General features: G+C 47.8%; 5 protein-coding genes across 5 annotated transcripts; 1 reads left to right on the top strand and 4 right to left on the bottom strand.

Annotated features, from left to right (window-relative positions):
* Nucleotides 1–12: 12 nt before the first annotated feature.
* On the bottom strand, nt 13–502 carry FOMMEDRAFT_158268 (uncharacterized protein; the record flags this gene model as incomplete). Its single annotated transcript, XM_007268349.1, has 3 exons — nt 13–224; nt 278–425; nt 473–502. 3 exons carry the CDS (start codon nt 500–502, stop codon nt 13–15), a joined length of 390 nt encoding a protein of 129 aa, XP_007268411.1.
* Nucleotides 503–1,088: 586 nt separating this feature from the next.
* Nucleotides 1,089–2,228, bottom strand: FOMMEDRAFT_21576 (phosphatases II). The gene is made up of 5 exons (XM_007268348.1): nt 2,101–2,228; nt 1,945–2,000; nt 1,668–1,880; nt 1,550–1,603; nt 1,089–1,487 (listed from the first exon to the last, which is right to left on the bottom strand). Exons 1-5 carry the CDS (start codon nt 2,151–2,153, stop codon nt 1,330–1,332), a joined length of 534 nt encoding a protein of 177 aa, XP_007268410.1. The 5' UTR covers nt 2,154–2,228; the 3' UTR covers nt 1,089–1,329.
* Nucleotides 2,229–3,343: 1,115 nt separating this feature from the next.
* Nucleotides 3,344–6,542, top strand: FOMMEDRAFT_141836 (cobalamin-independent methionine synthase). Its single transcript, XM_007268347.1, has 8 exons — nt 3,344–3,436; nt 3,493–3,634; nt 3,699–3,866; nt 3,979–4,963; nt 5,020–5,258; nt 5,311–5,584; nt 5,645–5,998; nt 6,066–6,542. Exons 1-8 carry the CDS (start codon nt 3,400–3,402, stop codon nt 6,159–6,161), a joined length of 2,295 nt encoding a protein of 764 aa, XP_007268409.1. The 5' UTR covers nt 3,344–3,399; the 3' UTR covers nt 6,162–6,542.
* A 67-nt stretch (nt 6,543–6,609) lies between these two features.
* On the bottom strand, nt 6,610–8,942 carry FOMMEDRAFT_110695 (uncharacterized protein; the record flags this gene model as incomplete). Its single annotated transcript, XM_007268346.1, has 12 exons — nt 8,338–8,942; nt 8,040–8,276; nt 7,938–7,976; nt 7,781–7,885; nt 7,698–7,720; nt 7,618–7,651; nt 7,410–7,568; nt 7,298–7,359; nt 7,227–7,240; nt 7,115–7,163; nt 7,031–7,065; nt 6,610–6,973 (listed from the first exon to the last, which is right to left on the bottom strand). The coding sequence occupies exons 1-12, from the start codon at nt 8,864–8,866 to the stop codon at nt 6,610–6,612; spliced, it is 1,650 nt and encodes a 549-aa protein (XP_007268408.1). The 5' UTR covers nt 8,867–8,942.
* A 117-nt stretch (nt 8,943–9,059) lies between these two features.
* FOMMEDRAFT_125792 (uncharacterized protein) lies at nt 9,060–18,988 on the bottom strand. The gene is made up of 21 exons (XM_007268345.1): nt 17,607–18,988; nt 17,488–17,550; nt 14,334–17,432; nt 14,214–14,280; nt 14,011–14,158; nt 13,673–13,958; nt 13,359–13,619; nt 12,730–13,300; nt 12,303–12,675; nt 12,225–12,246; nt 12,098–12,162; nt 11,639–12,049; nt 11,328–11,577; nt 10,722–11,276; nt 10,631–10,673; nt 10,536–10,573; nt 10,371–10,479; nt 9,807–10,308; nt 9,656–9,755; nt 9,351–9,592; nt 9,060–9,289 (listed from the first exon to the last, which is right to left on the bottom strand). Exons 1-21 carry the CDS (start codon nt 18,783–18,785, stop codon nt 9,199–9,201), a joined length of 8,475 nt encoding a protein of 2,824 aa, XP_007268407.1. The 5' UTR covers nt 18,786–18,988; the 3' UTR covers nt 9,060–9,198.
* Between the last annotated feature and the right edge of the window lie 130 nt (nt 18,989–19,118).

Below are 19,118 nucleotides of genomic sequence, written 5' to 3'. Positions count from 1 at the left end.
TGTCCCATATTACTAGGACGAGGTTGGCTCAAACCGCCAACGCAAAGTTGCCCACGAAAGGTAACCATCAAACTGCGTTGGTTCGTTCAACCAGCCCTTACCAATACCATTCTTTGCACAGCCACCGGTCATTCGGCTTATTTCACTCGCGCATTGTTGATTTGCCGATACCGATCTCAAATCGTCCCGTCGGGAAACGAAGGATGCGATGACTAGTGCGTATGCTGTCGATATTGCAGATCAGATTTGGTTTGGAATGGACCTGCGTTAGACGCACATCCTGCACTATTTTTCTTCGCATCCGATTCGGAGTGTGCAATATTAATCTCATCCTGAATTAGACTCCCTGTGGCAGAGATGGCGAGGCAGACGATGTGAATCCAGCAAAGATACAGTGCGTTTAATATAGCCTGTGTTTCACTTGGCTAGTAATTCATGAGCACCACATATGCACAGCAAGTTCTGTCTTTACGCTACATAGCAAAGTTATAAATGTTGTCATTGTCGGAGCTTTCAAAACGAATGGCTGTTAGACACAATTCGCATGATCCGCGACACAAATGTGCGTCAAAACTTAATAATAGCTGCGGCGGCAGCCTGTAATATTTATGAACATATCGTTAGGTGAACACTGCCGACTCTGGTATGTCCAGTCACGGTGATCATTGGCCGCAAACAGGTGTATCACAGGTTGTGGGATCCACAGCTTGCATATATGGTGAGATTGACGCTGCCCCAGTATTGATGAGTCGTTAGTCCGAGGAAGACGCCAATTTACTCTGCACGAGGTCCGAAAAGCCAGGAAAATCCGATTTGATATGAGCTGCATGATTTTGACGCTTTCGGAGGCGAATTAGATAAGACTACGTTTAGTCTAGCGCTTGCCTAATGCGGTGCCTTCAAATCGGAGGACCGACCACCGACATAGATTAACACTGAGATCTACCGTGGCTGTACGTTATACAGAACAAACATATCTGATACTTCGGCCTTCACACAGGCACTGGAAGCCCGAGTTACGGAATCGGTGCAATGTCAGAAAGAATCAGGTTTACTCGGAAATCGTTTGCATCAAAATGCTCTAATAAATCAGCATCTATTCCAATGCGCATGTCGTTGCTAGCAAATTTCTACTTGACAAGTATCAACAATAAGAACACAAGAAATATTATAATATACACTCGGACAAACGAAAGCTACAGCATTTGAAAGAAGAAGTATTAGCAATTACAACATTGAGAAAGCGAAGTATCTGCGAAGTAGAGAACGATGTGGAATGAGGACGAAAGATGTTAATACATCCAGATGCTTTTTGTATCCTGCCAGAGTTTAATTCAACGACGTAATGCGCCCTTCTTTGATTTGACGATCGATTTTGCTGCGCCAATTTCTGTAGATGCCATCGGAAGGCGTTGGGTTGTACTGACATAGCTCGAAGAGAACCAACTGCTCTTGAAAGCCGGGATTTGGCCAGACCTGTTCGCGAGCTAAATATCACCGTACGACAATCAACATTTAGTTCGATACAAGGTACTAAGGGAAAAGGTACCTCGCCGGACTACCTCGAGTGCTTGTGTAGCGCGGATCCGCTGCGAATACATCACTTCAGGCGTTCTTGTCAGACAGAGAATTCATGGGTGCTTGTGCAGGAACATGAATGCTCTTACGGTATGCGGCAACCACAGTCGCGCTTCGCGAAAGGCCCTGTTCGCAATGGACGAGAATAATACCGCCTTCCTTTAATGCCTGGTGAATGAACCGGCATGCCGTGGGCAAATGAATAAGGAGATCAGCGTAATCTACGTCCTTGACTGGAATGCGTAGGTGCCTTATGCCGGACGCGGGTGAATCTGCCGGGATAGGATCCTCACAAACGGAGACTTGAAATAGGAAAAACTTAAAGTTAATGAGCCGATTCTGGTAGAAAGAAGAAAGGTAACCTGCCAATATGAGATATCCTTCGTTCCGAAAGGGATCGCGGAGAACGGGCAGCTATTATGCTTTGAATTGGAGAATACTCTTCAGCCCCGGATCCGGGATCTCATGCGGCGGTGATAGACGCGCGAGAAGCAGCATATTTGGCAGGAAAGTTGTACTTACTTTCCCAAAAATAGTCGCCCGTCAATGATACTGTCCACATTTTTCCAAGGCATATTGAGCTTTGCTCGTTGAGCTGTCGTTGTCGTTCTGGAGTTTGTGATTTGCAAACGGTCGAGAGCTGGTCTCCATGACCTCGACCAGCTGAGTACTTGTATCCAGACCGAGCATCGCGACGGATCCAACTTTTCGCCGTCCGAGAGGATGACCGAGCTTGTTTGGTTCGATGGCGGTATTCACAGCTTCCCAAATGCTGTGCATTACCTAATCACATATTATGACCAAATTTGGAAATTTCGAATCCGGTACCCAAGAAACCACTTTGGCTGTACCTTGCGTGCCCGAACACGCCTCTGAATGTTGGAGAGGCACGAAGAGATTGTCATTGTCTTCCTATCGTTTCGTCGGTTGGCACCATAATCCGCGTTACATTCCGTGTATCTTTGCGAATACGAAGTCGCAACGTTGTTCTATCGTCCTTCGGAATGGTATGCTCAACTATGGCTGTGAATATAACCTGCGAAACATTGGGAAGACGGTGAAGTATAACGTACAAAGAAGACGTTATGTCTAAAGGACCCGCTAAGGCCATTTAGCGTTGTCGAAGCTATGCTGACCATGATAGTATGATCGCCCTTCGATCGCCACTAAGACATATAAAATACATAATCTGCTTTAACAAGTAAAAGCATGAGGACATAGAGCAGACACATTTGTAAGGAAGTTGCCTGACAAGCGATGGCAATAGATGTATTCGTTGCAAGGACTTGCCCAGCATTGGCTTGAAGGCACGTTTCACGTGGACTCGCATTCGCAGGAAGCTGTAGCACGTCGGTGGAGGTTGATGCTGTCCGTGAAGAAGGAATGTGCTTGCATACAGGGCTATCCCGAGCCCCGAGGTGTAGAGTGATAGCGTTCCATTCATACGTTGTAATAGCACAAATTTAGAAGCGCGTGTTCGCGAAGACAGACCAGTTTGGGCAGTTTCTAAAGTTTGCACTTTTCAAACCAGATTCGAATTCTACGTCTACTGGTATGTTTGGGAGTATTCACTGTCGAAAGGCATTGAGGTAAACAAGCATGAGGCTTGTTCGTGCACTTGGCACAAGAGCATTGGGGCAGCTGTCGGAGATGATCCTTCCCAATTTGAACATATGCTTATTTACATAATGGCAAGGTTTGTAAATTGTATAGCGCCATACCTCGCGCCATCTTTTTTTTTTCACCCTCTTCCTTCCTTCCTACCACCTACCCCCATCCCTCATCCCCATTCTCATTCCCATTCCCAAACTTATTGCATAAATGGTCGCCTCCAGCGTCCTTGGTTTCCCTCGTATCGGTAAGGCGTTGTAATAGAGCATATAGTCATTTATCAGTGTCTTATCACGGTCGCAGGTGCGAACCGTGAGGTCAAAAAGGCTGTAGAAGCGTACTGGGCAGGAAAGATCTCTGCCGATGAGCTCACAAAGGCTGCCCTTGAAGTCAAGAAGTATAACTGGACAAACCTGAAGGCGCGCGGCGTCGATTTCATTCCGAGGTATATTTCCTTGATCTACTGACGGCAACGTCAAGTGATTTACTGATGGATAATCATCGCCTAGCGGTGACTTTACGCTCTACGATCACGTCCTCGACCATTCAGCCGCATTCAATGCTATTCCGTCCCGCTACACTGGCTTGGGCCTGTCGCCCTTAGATGTTTACTTTGCTATGGGCCGAGGTAGACAAGCGGACGGCGTTGATGTCCCCGCCTCTGAGATGAAGAAATGGTAAGTGAAATATTACTATAAAGAATCGCTTCGATTTGTAGCATGGTCGATTGGATCTTTGCTTATGGCAATTCTTACCTGGGTTTTGCTTATGCTCACAAAATTTCCCAAGGTTTGATTCGAACTACCATTACGTCGTGCCGGAACTGTCGGAAGCAACCGAGTTCAAACTTCTTTTCAACAAAGCTGTCGAGGAATTCAACGAGGCAAAGGCAGCAGGAGTTACCACCCGCCCCGTTGTTCTCGGTCCCATCTCCTACCTTATTCTTGCAAAGGCGGGGAGGGATGCTTCGCCAAACTTCCAGCCGATTACACTTCTCGAGAAATTGCTGCCGGTTTACAAGAACCTCCTGACCGAATTGAAGGCCGCTGGTGCAGAGTGGGTTCAGATTGATGAACCTATCCTTGTTCTGGACGTTGCTGCAACTCTAGCAAAAGAATATGCGACTGCATACGAGGCTCTCGCGCCAGTGTCACCTAAAATTATCCTGGCGACTTACTATGGCCGTCTTGAGAGCAATCTTACTTACGTCGCCAAATTACCAGTTGCCGGCCTTCACATCGACCTTGATCGTGAACCTGGTCAGCTCGATGCCACCATCGCTGCCGTGAAGCCAGTGGGACTTGTCCTGTCCCTCGGTCTTGTATCTGGCCGTAATGTATGGAAGAATGACTTCGTCGCATCCATCAAATTGGGCCAGAAGGCTGTTAGCGAACTCGGCCAGGGTAAAGTCCTCGTTGCTACTTCATCTTCGCTCTTGCATATTCCGGTGACGCTTGAGTCCGAGACTAAGCTGACTCCGGAGCAGAAGGACTGGTTCGCTTTCGCCCTTGAGAAGGCTAGTGAGGTCTCGACCCTCGCTGCAGTTCTGTCCGGCTCGCAGGATGCGAAGGTTACGGCTGCACTTGAAGCTAACAAAAAGTCTATCGAAGCCCGGCGGAGGTTTGAGGCCACCTCGGATGATGCCGTCCGCAAACGTGTTGCTTCTATTACGGATGCTGACCTCCACCGTAAGAGCGCATTCCCCAAGCGTTGGGAAGCGCAGAAGTCCCTTGACCTGCCGAAGTTCCCGACGACAACCATTGGTTCATTCCCAGTAAGTTTCGCTTCAATTTTTACCTGAAGCACAATTAACGCTCTTTGTGCCTTTAGCAAACCAAGGAGATTCGTTCTGCCCGTCTTAAGCTCGGAAAGGGCGAGATCACTTCTGAGCAGTACGAGGAGTTCATTAAGAAGGAGATTGAACAGGTTGTTCGCTTCCAGGAGAAGGTTGGACTTGACCTTCTCGTACATGGTGAACCCGAACGCAACGACATGGTTCAATACTTCGGTGAACAGCTAAACGGCTTTGTCTTCACCCAAAACGCCTGGGTTCAGAGCTATGGATCTCGGTAAGTTGTATTAGTCCACATTTGATTGGCATCGTGTTCATATCGTTCCCAGTTATGTCCGCCCACCCATCATCGTCTCAGACGTTAGCCGACCGGGACCGATGACTGTCAAATGGAGCAGTTATGCTCAGAGCCTCACCAAAAAGCCCATGAAGGGTATGTTGACGGGTCCCGTCACGATCCTGAACTGGTCTTTCCCACGTGCGGACGTTTCAAAGGAGACCCAGTCCCGCCAGCTCGCACTCGCTCTCCGCGACGAGGTTATTGACCTTGAGAAGGCAGGAATTAAGGCGATCCAGGTCGATGAGCCTGCCATCCGTGAGGGTGTATGTATTAAGCACTATTCCGCAATTATATACATAGCATATTGACTTCGCTCTTCCCAGCTCCCACTCCGTCGCGCTGACTGGGATGACTACCTCCGCTGGGCCGTGGACACTTTCAAGCTCGCAACAGCTGGTGTCTCCGATGCCACGCAGACACACTCTCACTTCTGCTACTCAGACTTCAACGACATCTTCCCTTCCATTCAGCGCCTTGACGCGGATGTCATCTCCATTGAGGCGTCCAAGAGCGACATGAAGTTGCTTGCTGCCTTCAAGGCATACGGTTACTCGAACGAGATCGGCCCTGGTGTCTACGACATCCACTCCCCACGTGTTCCTTCAGTGGAAGAGATCCAGGAGCGCATCAAGGCTATGCTCGGACTTCTCCCCGACAACCTGCTCTTTATCAACCCCGTATGCGCTCTTTCTTGTTATTCTATAGAGAATCGATATTGATAATATCTCTACTTCCTTTCTTTAGGACTGCGGTCTTAAGACACGTGGCTGGAAGGAGACCGAGGCTGCCTTGGCCAATGTTGTCGCTGCTGCGAAGTGGGCTCGTCAGACCTACGCTTAAATGCCTTTCTAGCGCTTCAACAGCGCCCGACGTTCGGGTATAACTTATCGTTTGTCTTCGATTTTAACATGGTGACGACGTAAAATATCCTTGGGTGGTTGAGAGCGACGAGTTATATGTATATGACTGGGCACTCCATTTCAACTGGACATGCTACCAATCGCTGCGCTTTGGTGAGCCGATTTGCGCTGGCTTTGCACTTCAGAGCGCGTAAAAATAGGTTATTGGGATGTGGATGTAGATTGTAGGATTTCAACAATCCTGGGGGGTTTCAACAACCCTGGGCAAAGTATTGTATTGAATAATGTAGAATTAGTCAACAGTCACGATCAATAAAATTAACGGATACTCAATGTCTTTGAGAGTATAACCGCCGCGTAACCGTATAAGACGAAAATATAACATGGATATATTCATAAAGATAATTGTACAGATTATGACCAAATAATCATTCTAAGGCATTCCGAGCTGGTACAGACATCTTTTCGTCAACTGCAATGGAATCGCGATCATCTTGAGGCACATCTTTCAATTGTCTGTCATCCTCCGAGCCTTCACGCTTCGGCGAGTTGGGCTTGACACTCGGAGTCTGTTTGTCATCAATTGGATCCCGAGAGCCACTCTTCTTTACCTCCACAATGCGGAACTTTTCTGGATTCCGCTCAATTGTCAAAGCGAGGCGAAGCTTCTCCTCCACTTCCTTCGTGCGTTTCGTCTTCTGCCCGCCGCGCCAAATGAAGATCGCCGACACGATACCACAAAGGAAAGATGCTGGGATAAGAATACCGGTGCTCCAAGCGGGCCGCTCGAACCTGTTAACATACTTAGAACAGAAAATGATGGATCACTTGTTTTATAACAGCACGTACCTGTTAAGGCCCCACATAGTGGTGCAGAGCATGATCTATGAAAGCTCAGCCATAGCAATGAACACGAAACACGCAGCGACCGACCTGAAAGACCGAATTCCCGTCAATGAAGCAACAAATAAGGATTGCAGTCCTGAAAAAGTATACGGTGACTTCATGAGCCCGGGCACTTATCTCGGACAAACGTGAATCTCACTCGATTGGAAATGCCTTGAGGCGATTCATTTCAGCATGCTGAACCGGTGCCAATCAAGGAGGTTTACTTACGCGGTGCGTAGGCGTTCCATGGGGTCTGTACCACGTCTGCGACTTCGCGAACTGGCGTCGATCTGAAAGGAGAATAAGTATGCGGGAAGGATAGGCTACCGAGTGTACCAACGGTGATGGAGGCATTTCTCCTGTTTCTCAGTCAAGACGTGAACGTAATTTGGATCGTAGATTGGATCTGGGAGGTCATCCTCGTCGTAAAGCTCAGGTAACCCTGCCTTCGCACGGAGCTTTCGCGTGAGCTTCTTGTAGTGCCAAATCCGCAGTATCCCTACGTTGACTCGTCAGGCTCTGCTAGCACGGAGAATCTTGCAACTAACGATATGTGTCAACAACGCGCCACGGAATCAACCCCTAATAACCTGTGAGCGTCAATAATCTCCAAGAGTCGAAGACTTACGATTCCAGTGACGGTGAAAAGGGCTTTGGAGAGGTGCAAGGGTGTGTTAGCGAATCTGTCTGATTACGTGCAATCTTACGCACCATTTTCTACTTGGGAAGAGACTTCCACCCAAAAGCCTTGTTTAATAGGATCATGAAAATTGATGAATTTCGCCAGGAAGAAGACAATCGCAGCGCCCCAAAATACTACATTTTAACGATTAACAAACTGTCGGTTTAAGAACGGAAAGAGACTTACCAACACAAAATCCATAAAGAGCCGTTATCATACCAAGTGCTTAATTGTCCCCATCGCAAGTCAGTTGAATCGGTCGCACGGATCGTGGTAGACAAATCTTACGGGTTTTCACAAAGGCCCATACACCTCGCAGAACTCTTCTTACCCTGGCTCGCTTTGATAGTACTTCTTCGACGTGTCGGTCAAGATCATCCTCATGAGTTGAAGTTCCCTCTCTATCTTCAGAAATTGGTACTCGGGGTAAAAAGACGATAGGCTTCCGTGAATATACGCCAATGGGGGGGATGAGGATGGAGTTCGCCGCATTCGCAAGATTCGAGACCGTGGCGATCTCCAGATCTGAGAATAGTCAGTGAAGAACAAAGTAGTATTAACAATACCGAAAGGTAGTAGTGCTCACCAATTACGTCCAGATGCTCAACGATATCATCTTCATGTTCAGTTGAGCTCCCAAAAGGGTTTTCATCGCCGCCGGAGAGGCTTAGGGTACTTTCGAGTATGCCCGGCCCTCTTCCATCGTCTGGCACTACAATTTCAGCCTGAGAACCTTCCAGAGTAACTGTCCTATCCCTCCTCCTTCCTTCAGGTTCCGCAGATTCATACGAACCGTCTGCATAAGAACGCTCGCGACTTCTGCTTCCAAGCCGTTGTGAGGTTTGAGTTCTATAAATAATGGAATCTGCGACTCTGCTGTACTGTCTGACATTGTTGAAGGGTCCGGCTGCTCCTGCCTGCTCCTGGTCACCTGAACTAGAGGATGGTTCAGCGTCAGGCTGACCGTCTTCGGAAGCAAATGGGCCTGGCGGTTGATATACGCTAGCTAATGTCCGGCCCCTTGGCCGCCTCTGAGTTCCGTCTTGAACGCCCTCCTCGCCTATAAGCGAGGCATACTGCGAGCGTGAGCCCCGTCTAACACGAACAGACGGCATGAACGGCTTGTGGCCGACTCAAGAAGAAAGTACGACAAGCAAGTTAAGGCTAAGGAATCAAAGTGGGCACATTGCTGCTGCGCTCCAGTCTGGTAATGGAACAACGGAACATTGCACTGGTTCGTGCATTTTATGACGTGAGGTCCCATACGCAATTCCTATTTTTAGCAATTTCAATTTATAAAAGATCTTTGTTAAATTGTTTCACTTGTTCGTCGTAAATACTATATAAATTACAGGAAATAGTTTATCTTCACAGCATAGAGAAAGCAATTAGTAGGCGGATACGATGTAGTTGTGTTCTAGCATAGTGTCGGTGTACAGACCGTGAGCTAGCTTGAAGTTAATTCGTGGATGTCATTGTTAGTTTTTTCTGATGACTTCCTCGGGCGCCTCAGTTTCCCTTTCTTCGGAGAATCCGGCCTGTCAAGAAAGGTATGAGTTTGTGAGAAAACAAGCTTCCTACAAAGAATGACGGGCATACAGTTGAGTCCGAGGTGCCGAAGCACTAGATTGCTCGCCAAATCTCGATGTGTCTGGAGGTGTTGGTTTTGAATCTTTACGGGATTGGCGAGCAGCTCTTCCTTTCGCCGCAATCCATTTCGTCTTTGAGAATAATTCTCGAGCGACTGGAAGCACAGGGACAAGGGGTTGATGAAGAGCCATTCGCATCCAACCTCGCCACGAAGTGTCACTTGGGATAAACTGTTCCGCAAGCTCCTCAAACTGAAAGATGAACAACAAGGTCAGAGTATCCTGAATGAAACTGAAAGGAATTAAAAAACTTGCACTCCATGTTTGGTTTCGATACTGCAACTCCCGTGTGTGAATCCGTGCGTCTCGACAAAAGAATGATCCGTCTTTGTGGAAACTGAGGAGAATATGCATACTACACCGCGTCAACTAGGAACATATACGTTGATCGATTGAAGAAGCTTACCTGGAAATACGAACGAGAACAAATGTCTTTTGAGCAGACCTTGTCTTCATTTCAGCCGCATCATCTGTATTCCTGCGTCGTGGTGTAAGGTCCATTGGAGTAGACTCCGTCTTTCTCGGATCTGCGTCACCGAGAGGAAATTCCGTTGCTGGCTTAATAGTCAAGAAGTGATCTCGCGTTCCAGCGTCCCCTGAATTCATAGAGTTTTGACGAGAGGTACTCCGGAGGTCGGTAAACGAGCGAGAACTTGTTATGCGTCTCGTGCCCAAACTGGGAGCTAGGCGTCTTTCCTCGATTGAACTTCGCTGCTGACTTACAGTTGATGGAGAATCCAATGAGGCCCGCCCTTTGACCGCCGTGGATGAACGTTGCAATTTCCTCTGTTGGATCGCTGGACCCGAAACAGTTGCAAGATCCTCAGAATTCTGTGGAGAATACCTTACTCGTCTCCGGTCCCGTCTTGCTGGCCAAACATATTCCATTATGCTCTTCCCGATTCGCGCTATTTCAGTAGACAAGTAAGTAATAATAATAAAAATGCGAACTTGCAGAGACGTTGCTAACCTTCTAACTGAAGACGCATCGGGTGTAAATCAAGGATGAACTGCTCGTAGATCGTTATACCTCCTACGGGTGCAAGTACTATCCAGTCTGCCTGAACGAAGACGCCGCGCTAAAAGGACGATAAGATTTAGAATCCGAGAACAGTAAATCTGCAGAAGCATATACCTTTACGAGACTATGGTTTGACGGCTCACGATACTTGGCTGGCAAAAGTAAAAACCACATCAGACTATGGTCGCAAGAGCCCATATATTTCTTACATAGAATTTCTGGCCACTGTGCGTCCGGTGATCCGTCGAAAGCCTTCAAATCGCATTAAATAGTGTTCATACAGTATAAGGCATAGCTTACCTGAAGGTCCATTATGATAAGATTGTTCACGGTAGATCCGTCTTGGCGGCTGAGCCAAGTAAAATCAATACCTCGGACAGCAAGCTTCGCTATCATTTCGCTGGCTTCATCGACCATGCCCCAAGAGATATCACGAGCTGATGCATGTACTTTAAGAGCCATCTTCGTGTCACTGTGCTTGTCATCTGCCTTTTCCTGAGCGAGATTGATAGCGTCGAAAATTAAATTGAGCTCTTCTGAAAGTAGAAAGACATGTGCTTTGATTTTCATCAGCTCCAGATGTCCTTGTTCGTCATCGTCTTGAAGAACCGCCTCCAAAGTCTGCTCGTGTTCGGTCACACGACGCAAGCGGGACTGAAGATCTTCGACGACATCGGCCGCAGCAAGGAGGTCCGTGAAATCGTAACTGAAAAGCAGGGTCTCGACTTTGCTCGATCGCAATTTGTGTGCAGCATCAGAGTGTAGGAGTAGATTAGTGATAATATCTTGTAAGGATGCAAAATTCTTTGAATTTGCGGATACAGTGAATCGGGGTACCCGGACATCGATGAGGTCCTGAAGTACAATTGAAGTCAGATCTACAATGAATATAACGAGACGACTCACGGTCTGATGTTGCAAATGACTATTTAGCTCGTCGGTAGAGTTTGGGACAACGGAAGTCACATTGTTGCGTAGGCGCAACCTGTTGAACTTGTCATAGCGGAAAGTCGCATTTGTCTGAGGCATCATACGATCAAAGTCACTACTTTCAGCGCGCAGATCTATGAGGACCTCAAGGGGAACACCTTCATGTCGCGATGGACATGTAGCGGTTGGGCAGAACGTTTGGATGCCCGATAGCACCGCATGACTCCTTGGTTAAAAACAAGATCGTTAAACAAGCAAGTCGTATGGAGTGAGGAATAGCTTCTCACCTTGTCATGACACGACCGCTGACAGGATCATCTATGTTGCCCGTGTCTAATATGGCATGGCTTTGAAGCGTTGCTTGTAGAGCCGCTAGGACTACAACGGATTCCTTTGCAGTTTCACTACGCAGCACCACTTGAGGCTTGAGCAGGAGACAGAAATGACTCTTATTCTGAGAGACTGAATCAGTTGACCATCCATCCATTGGATCAAACCGATCGTAGTCATCTGCATCAGTAGCTTCAGACGAACGGATGTTCGGGCTTTCATTCTCATTGCCAATTAGAATTTTCCTTATTGCCTGCGCGGCAACTTGAGCGGCTAGACCAGTCGGATTCTTAGGCCTTCTCATATTGCCGGAATCAACAGAAGCCCGAGAATAAGCATCGACCTGATCTCGGATATATTTTACGGCCCTGCTATACAATGAGGAAGGGAGCTAAAAGACCATATTGCTCGCTTACCGGGTAGCCATGTGATATTCAATACCTCGACGAACTCGTGAACAGTAATAATATTGAATAAGAATCTATTTTATGATATGAGTACGTCGCGTAAAACAGATGGATTAATAATATAACAGCGACTTACATCCCTCGTCGAGTTGTTCAGGCTTGATCAACACTAAATCAGCAAAAAAGGAGACGCATAATATTATTAAATAATTACCTGAATTTGGGGCAATGTGCTTGGTAGACGTTGTCAAATTCCGTCCAGTCTAGGGGAATCGTGATATCCGAAGGCATTAAGTACTTCGCATACTCCCCAGTTTGTTCATGCTGGGGAGATGTACGTTCATCTGACTCTTGGAGCTGAACAATATGTCTCTCTAGTTGACGTATTTTCTTCTCCAGGGCGTGGCACTTAGCCTGAAACAGTAATGAAGGTCTACACGTTTGATTAAATGGAGGATATCTCACATCAAAGTCAGAAAGGCTGGACGAGGCTTTGCTTTCACTTGCGGAACTTCGCAGGGATGAAAGATGTTGTTGCAACACGGATAACCTCTCTTGAACAATCTGAGCTTGCGAGGTTTGCACCGCTGTGAGAAAGATGCCATGAGTTCGGTCGGATACATGTGGCGGATAATACATACATGGCTCCTTCCCCATGAGACAGACGTGCGTATCTTCGTTTCCAAATCGGCTACTCTCTAGCGTGCGTTGATGCGAGTCGTGGTGTGGTCGACTTGCGCGTTTGAAGTACGTGAAACGAGGACAAGAAGCAATCGGTATCATATGACAACGCGGATTTTCCTCTGTAGGCTTCCAATCCGTCTCCACAAAGTCATCCAGGTCAAACCAGAAGCCACGGAGTTTGCTAACAGATTCGTCAGATCTAACATCCCTGTATTTACTTTCTCCGAGGGCGTCCTGGTCATCGACTAAACGCTTCGATGGATCGACAAACGTCGCTAGAATGGCGCGCATTTGAGCGTCGATGAGCTTTACCTCAGCAGCGTAGAATGGTTTGTGACGGATCTTCTTCGTTGTATTCAGTACTATACCAGTGACCGTAGCTTCTTGTTCTCGCTGGTGCATATCGGCCTCAAAGCTATTTACTAAAGCCTTTACTCCGACACAGTGGGTGACACCTTCGGACCAGCTTTCCCTAGAGTCATCCATGTAGATGTGGGATATAAACAGGCGTTGAATAGCAAGGCGATACTGAATTGGAACAGTTAAATACCGTGGCTTAGTTTGAAAAGAGTACAAAAAAGCGTACTTTGATAGTTGCCAGATGTCGAGTAAACTTCTTTGAAGGTGGACGTGCTCGAGGGAATAGCGCGCCTTGACGGATAGCAATCGAAAGGGAACGGTCAAACAGCGCCCACCATGACCAAAAATGGGCAAACATTTTTGGAGAAAGGTGAAAACTACTCGAGTCCACTTTCCCGGGTGAAACCTTATTGTTGATCGAGGAGGACAGCGAGGTCGAGAAATGGATGAAGTCAGAGCGGAATCCATTGAAGGAGTCATCGGGAGTCTAGACAATAGTATGTTAGGAAAGGGGAAGCATAGGTAGAGCTTAATACTCGCATTTTCAGTAGGTATGACGGACTTTGGTTCCAACGTGACTTCATGGTGAGGACGAAAACTGAACAAACGGCAGGTACCCATTCCATGACAATCGGGGCACAGGTTTCCACACGAACGCTCTAGCACGATGCCTATTCCCCATTTAATACCCGACGAGAAATTCGCACAAATTTTCCTGAACAATTTGCGTCTTCCTTCCAAGCCCTGGTTAAGGCTCAGTGGTCCTCGCGCGGAATGAGGGGAAATGCCCTCCCCGATGACCTCATTGGGAGAGCGTTTCATAAAGCTATGGAGAGGATCGTAAGGACAACAGAACAACGAAGTAAGAAGATACGTGCATTGGGATAACAATGAGCATTGCATCACTATGGACCTGTAAGACTTCTTTGTCCGGATTCGGTTGGCCGATCGTCATCCTAGTGTTCCCGAGCCAGCAGAAAGCAAAGCCCGCGCCGACCCCATCTGTAGCATAAGGATCGCGAGAACCTAGAACAAATAGTCAATATGAGCATCTATTTCAAAAGGGATTAAAAAAAGCAACCTTTAAGATTAAGACGAACTTCGCTCGCAAACTTGAATTCCGCACGCCAGTGCAGCACTAACCGCATCTATGGTATAAAAGATGAGGCGGAATAATCTCGTGAATCGCATCAAATCTTACCTTGTCCCAAAATCCTAACGAAGGGGACGGATCAGGAGGAGGTGTGGTGAGCGTATCAATGATTCTCATGACATCCTGTATTGCAGGAGCATAACTGTTTCCCCAGCAAAACTCTGTGACCTGATTTGTTAAAACGTTGACGATTGGGGTTGCATATGTTTTCACGGGCATAGTGGTCTTCGGGACGGACAGCGCCAAAGATTTTGCGCCCGTGCTACCTGAATTTGCAGGAACAATCGGACAGTCCTTCCAAGCCACGGATGTAGGAGTTCCCATCTCCTCCGCAACGACTAGGTCCATATCGACCACCCATGCCACAGTCTCCGTAGGTGATTCCTGGACAATATTAAGCAGTGGTAAAGGATAATCCCTTAGTGTCACGCATGTGGCACCTAAGCTTATGTGGAGATGGAGCGGCACTAGTAATGAGAACTGAGTATCACGGGGAACGCCATTACCCAGATCCTGGAGATAGCCTGACAAGTCATCTGCAGGGAACGCGGGTTGTGAGAAGTTGACAGATACACCCGTTGCAGCGAAACGAATTAGCGGAGGAGTTTTCGGCGACGGCGCCAGTGGGACTAGAGGTGGGACATCAAAGTCAAAGAGGCGGTAATGCTCGCCACGGATCTCTCTCCTGAGGCTTGTTTCGTTCCTCTGTTGTTCGTCACAATATTCCCGATAAAGTGAAACCCACGAGAGTGAATGAACAAGCAACAAACGTTCGCGGGCTTCTTCGATTGATACAGTGTGATGAGGGGTAAAACGACCCTCCGAATCTAGTAGATTGGTCTGCTCGGCTTCGGCCGCGCGGATTGTAGTCACTTTTTCCTGGAAAGCCTCATCTCGCTCCAGCCGCGATCGAGCTGCCTCAAACCCTGCTCTCCAAATAAGACCTAATTTGGACTCCAGGGGATCGTCTGCAGCTTCCAAAGAGAGGCTCCCTAACTTCACAGTTATTGCAGGAACGACTTTCGCGTCTTCAGCAGAAGGAGCTGACATGGGTCGAAACTCTCCAGAATGGACGGTAGCCAAAAGGTGTTTTACACATTTGCCGAAGAGGTTGATATTCAATATTAGCTCAGCCAGGATATATCCATGAGGAATACGTAGGCGTCCACCCTTGCCTTCTAGGATAAATTCCATATCTCCTGAAGGCGGTCGATGGTACGCTAATTTCCAAGAATGAAGCCGAATCAACTCTTCCCATTTACCGTCTTCCTGCAACGTTGGAACCCATAGAAAGAGTGTCCCAAATCCAGAAGTCACTTCTCCAGGCTCAGAAGCACCCACGTTCAAGCCATTGATCCTAATACATGCTTGCTCCTCAAGTGGCATCGTCACAACCACTTGTAAAGTAGTTACGGTAACTTTGAAAGAAGAAGATATATCCGTGCGTTTTTGCCTAACACTCCTTTGACGTGACTGGGCAAGTGACCGCACTGTACTCAGAGCAAGTAACGTGCAGTATGCATGGAAAAGTTGAAAGCGCGACTGAATATTGGGAATCCTTGTAATTACGTGGATATGTTCATGCGCAGGATTACATCCATCCTCTGTATACCTGCAGGAAGCATTCATTTCCACACGCTTGCACCAGATAAATTCCGATGTCTTCAGCTCATCAGGCTCGTCGTTGGCTTCGTAGGCGTGATCAGCCGCAAATTCTGTTGCAACACAAGTCCGGAAGATCGTGTCACGCAATATGCATCCAAAAAGTACGAACTTTCTTGCATCCTTTGAGACGCTCGAAGTGGAAATAGCCTCCATAAGTAGGTCGTCTGAGAGATAGAGTCGCTGCCTGTCATGAGTGTGGGCAAATCTCTTCGGGATTCGTGTGAAGTACTTTCGATCATGTAAAGAACAATACTGCAACGCGAATCGCGTTTTCACGGCTATTCCTCGGGACAAATCAAGGTCCTCATCCGGATTCATATCTTTTCCTGTTAGAATGATGCCAATCTGCCCAACGGCAAAGTGTGCAGTAATGCCGCTGGGAAGTTTTTGGAGGAGACCATTTTCCGTATTGGATTGATTCGAAAGCGAGCGACCGGACTCGAGCATACTCTTGAGAGAGAATATTGCAGAAGGCTGCCATAGCTCAATCGATACGGCGTCCGTTATACATTTCACGTCAAACATAGTGGAATCCACATCAAGGACGACTTCATCGGTCTCGTCGATCATACCGCCTAAGGTCTGTCCGGATGTCGTGAACTCAAAGGCGCTAAGTGATAATAGGGGATCGCCACTAAATCGAAATGAGCCCCTGCTGTCCGTCGTTTGGTTTGACGAGGTATCCAAAGAGAAAGGTTTAGGGAGGACCATAACGAATGCCGGGCCTAATACTGATTGCGCTGTGATTTCCATCTCTAACGGAACATAGTTCGGCTCCTGAAGTTCGGCCAAAGACGACTTGGCAAGTGGAAAATGTTTGAAGTACGTTGACATGGAGATGACGCACTGCGTGCTGCTGAGGATCAAAGACGACAATGAGATTCCGTCATGTTCTGCGGGAGTAAGGCAGGCGGCAACGTCGTCTACCGCGACCTCGACTTTCAGACGAGGTACGTGATGTAGGATGCGTAAAGGTTCACGAGACGTAGTTGGAGTTGCTCTCGAGTGCCGCAAGTGCTCGAGTACATCAACGACAACGTCGACTCTTTCACTGAATTGCGGAGCAACGACACCTAGCCGGATGACCAGAAGTGCATCATTCGGGTCGCCAGGAAAGATATGAGTCGTCGGCATATTCAAACGCGTCCACTGAGTGACGAAACCCTGTAGACTAATTGAACTGATTGAAATAACCCTCGAAGACGGTTGGTGTTCTCCAGTGCTTCGTCTGTAAACCGTCATATCCTTTGCAACACAAGAATACGATACAACTTCTGCATCGAGGTCCGAATTTCTATCGGGACAGTTTCCAAGAAAATCCTTATGCAAGAAATGCCTCTCTGGTTCTCCTAGTTCGAGGGACACTGCGAGGCTACGAATGTGCCCAGTGAAATATCGCGGGCGAAGACCATCCTTGCCTTGAATTATATGATGCACGGAAATATCCTTTACAGACAAATCTATAGAACGAAATAATGCGAACTAAGAACGTTATGCGTAAGCAAATGAACCTAAATAGATTCCTATTTCCACTGACTTTGTAGACTATATGCCGCAATCGGCGAGTGGATAAATCGTTACCACGGAACACCACGGATTTCTGACAGAACAATATAAATTAGAGATTAATTGGAATAACCATCGCCAAAAATTAACCTTGAATCTCAGCTCCGAGCGACGGCCCGAAGTAACGTGCTTATCCGACGCCTTTCGTAGGTTTCCAATCGCTCTAAGGAAATGATGAAGCGGGCCAGTGGAAACCTGGATAGATGACACCCTGAGTGAAGAAGAAACACTATGGTCTTCTATGATTCTCTTCGTCGGTCCGAACGCGAACGAGGAAGAAAGTTCGGCGACGTCCTGAAGATCAAAGCACAAGTCATCGCTATGACTGGAGTGCGTCACAAAAGCAAACTGCGAGGCAACCGGGTACCATGATGTATTCGCTGCATCTGGATTGAGTTGAAACCACTTGTCCGGGCTTGCGAATCCAGACACCTTATGCAGTTTGAGAGAGAACGATGCCGTGCCCTGTGTGCTTCCCCATGCGCGTCCCAGCACACGTCTTGCGCTCCCAGCAAACCTATTCCGCAGATGTGACATGCTCAAGAAACGTTGGCGACGACGAAGGTGCGGTGATTCTTCCGCGATCCCCACTACGCTCTCAAGGTTGCTGAACGCGACAGTGGCGGATAGCGTTACATTGCGAATCGCCACGTGCGCCTCCGGCAGAGTGGTGAATGTTAAGAGTGCTCGGTCCAGTTCGAAGTCAACTACCTGAGTCAACACAGGGAGGCATCTTATTACGATGCGTGCGGAGGTCACGAAGAACGAACGAATAAATGGTCGTACATACGGCTCCAAGAACACGTAAATAGCCGAGTATGCTGACCACAAGCGTCTGGCCATGGGTGAAGGCGCGAAATCAGCCAGGGTTGGAAGCCTGCTGAGACGTCTTGAAAGAGGCTTCCGAGGTGGTTGGGACACTTTCAGTTCGTGTATCTCCACGCATAGGCCTTCAACTTTGAAGGCGAAACGCCTCGTTGCACCAGCCGAAGAATGCAAGGATATGCCGACCCGGTCAATCCTGATGGTCATAGACGCGAGACGCACGTATACACCACGAATGGATCGCAGGCTAACTCTGCGTACTTGCACTCGTTTCGTGACATTCCTAAGGATGAAAGGCCCGATCCACGCCCGGAATATCTGTCCGATGACCAGGAGCTGGATTACAACAATTAGGAAGGTAGTCCATCCAGATTTCTCTGATCTCAGGGCTGAAGTGGCCGACGTTAATAATTGCGCAAGATTTTTAAAGACATTCGATGTCATGAAGAAATTTGGACTGGCAGAATGTTGTGAGCAAAGGCGATACTAGTGAAGAACCAGACCGCGTCCCAACTACCCGACGCGCTGGCGGTCTGAACCGCTACCTATTGCGGAACCGATTGAGAAACCAAGAAACAGAAATTATCCAGGACGAAGGTGTCTAAGCAAGCAGATTTGAAGAACAGAAAGACTGAGATGCTGAACGCACTGAAACAGGCCTCGCGTCAGTGTCTGGCGCCTGCAGAGCCTGCAGTGCACGGATCGGCGACGATCGTCTGGAAGCTCTTTATGGTATTCCGACTAGCTCAATGACGCTGCACGTTTCTTTCTGGTTGT

Source organism: Fomitiporia mediterranea, assembly GCF_000271605.1.
Source record: "Fomitiporia mediterranea MF3/22 unplaced genomic scaffold FOMMEscaffold_8, whole genome shotgun sequence".
In the NCBI taxonomy this organism is placed as follows: domain Eukaryota; kingdom Fungi; phylum Basidiomycota; class Agaricomycetes; order Hymenochaetales; family Hymenochaetaceae; genus Fomitiporia; species Fomitiporia mediterranea.
This window is presented reverse-complemented; position numbering and strand designations above follow the sequence as displayed.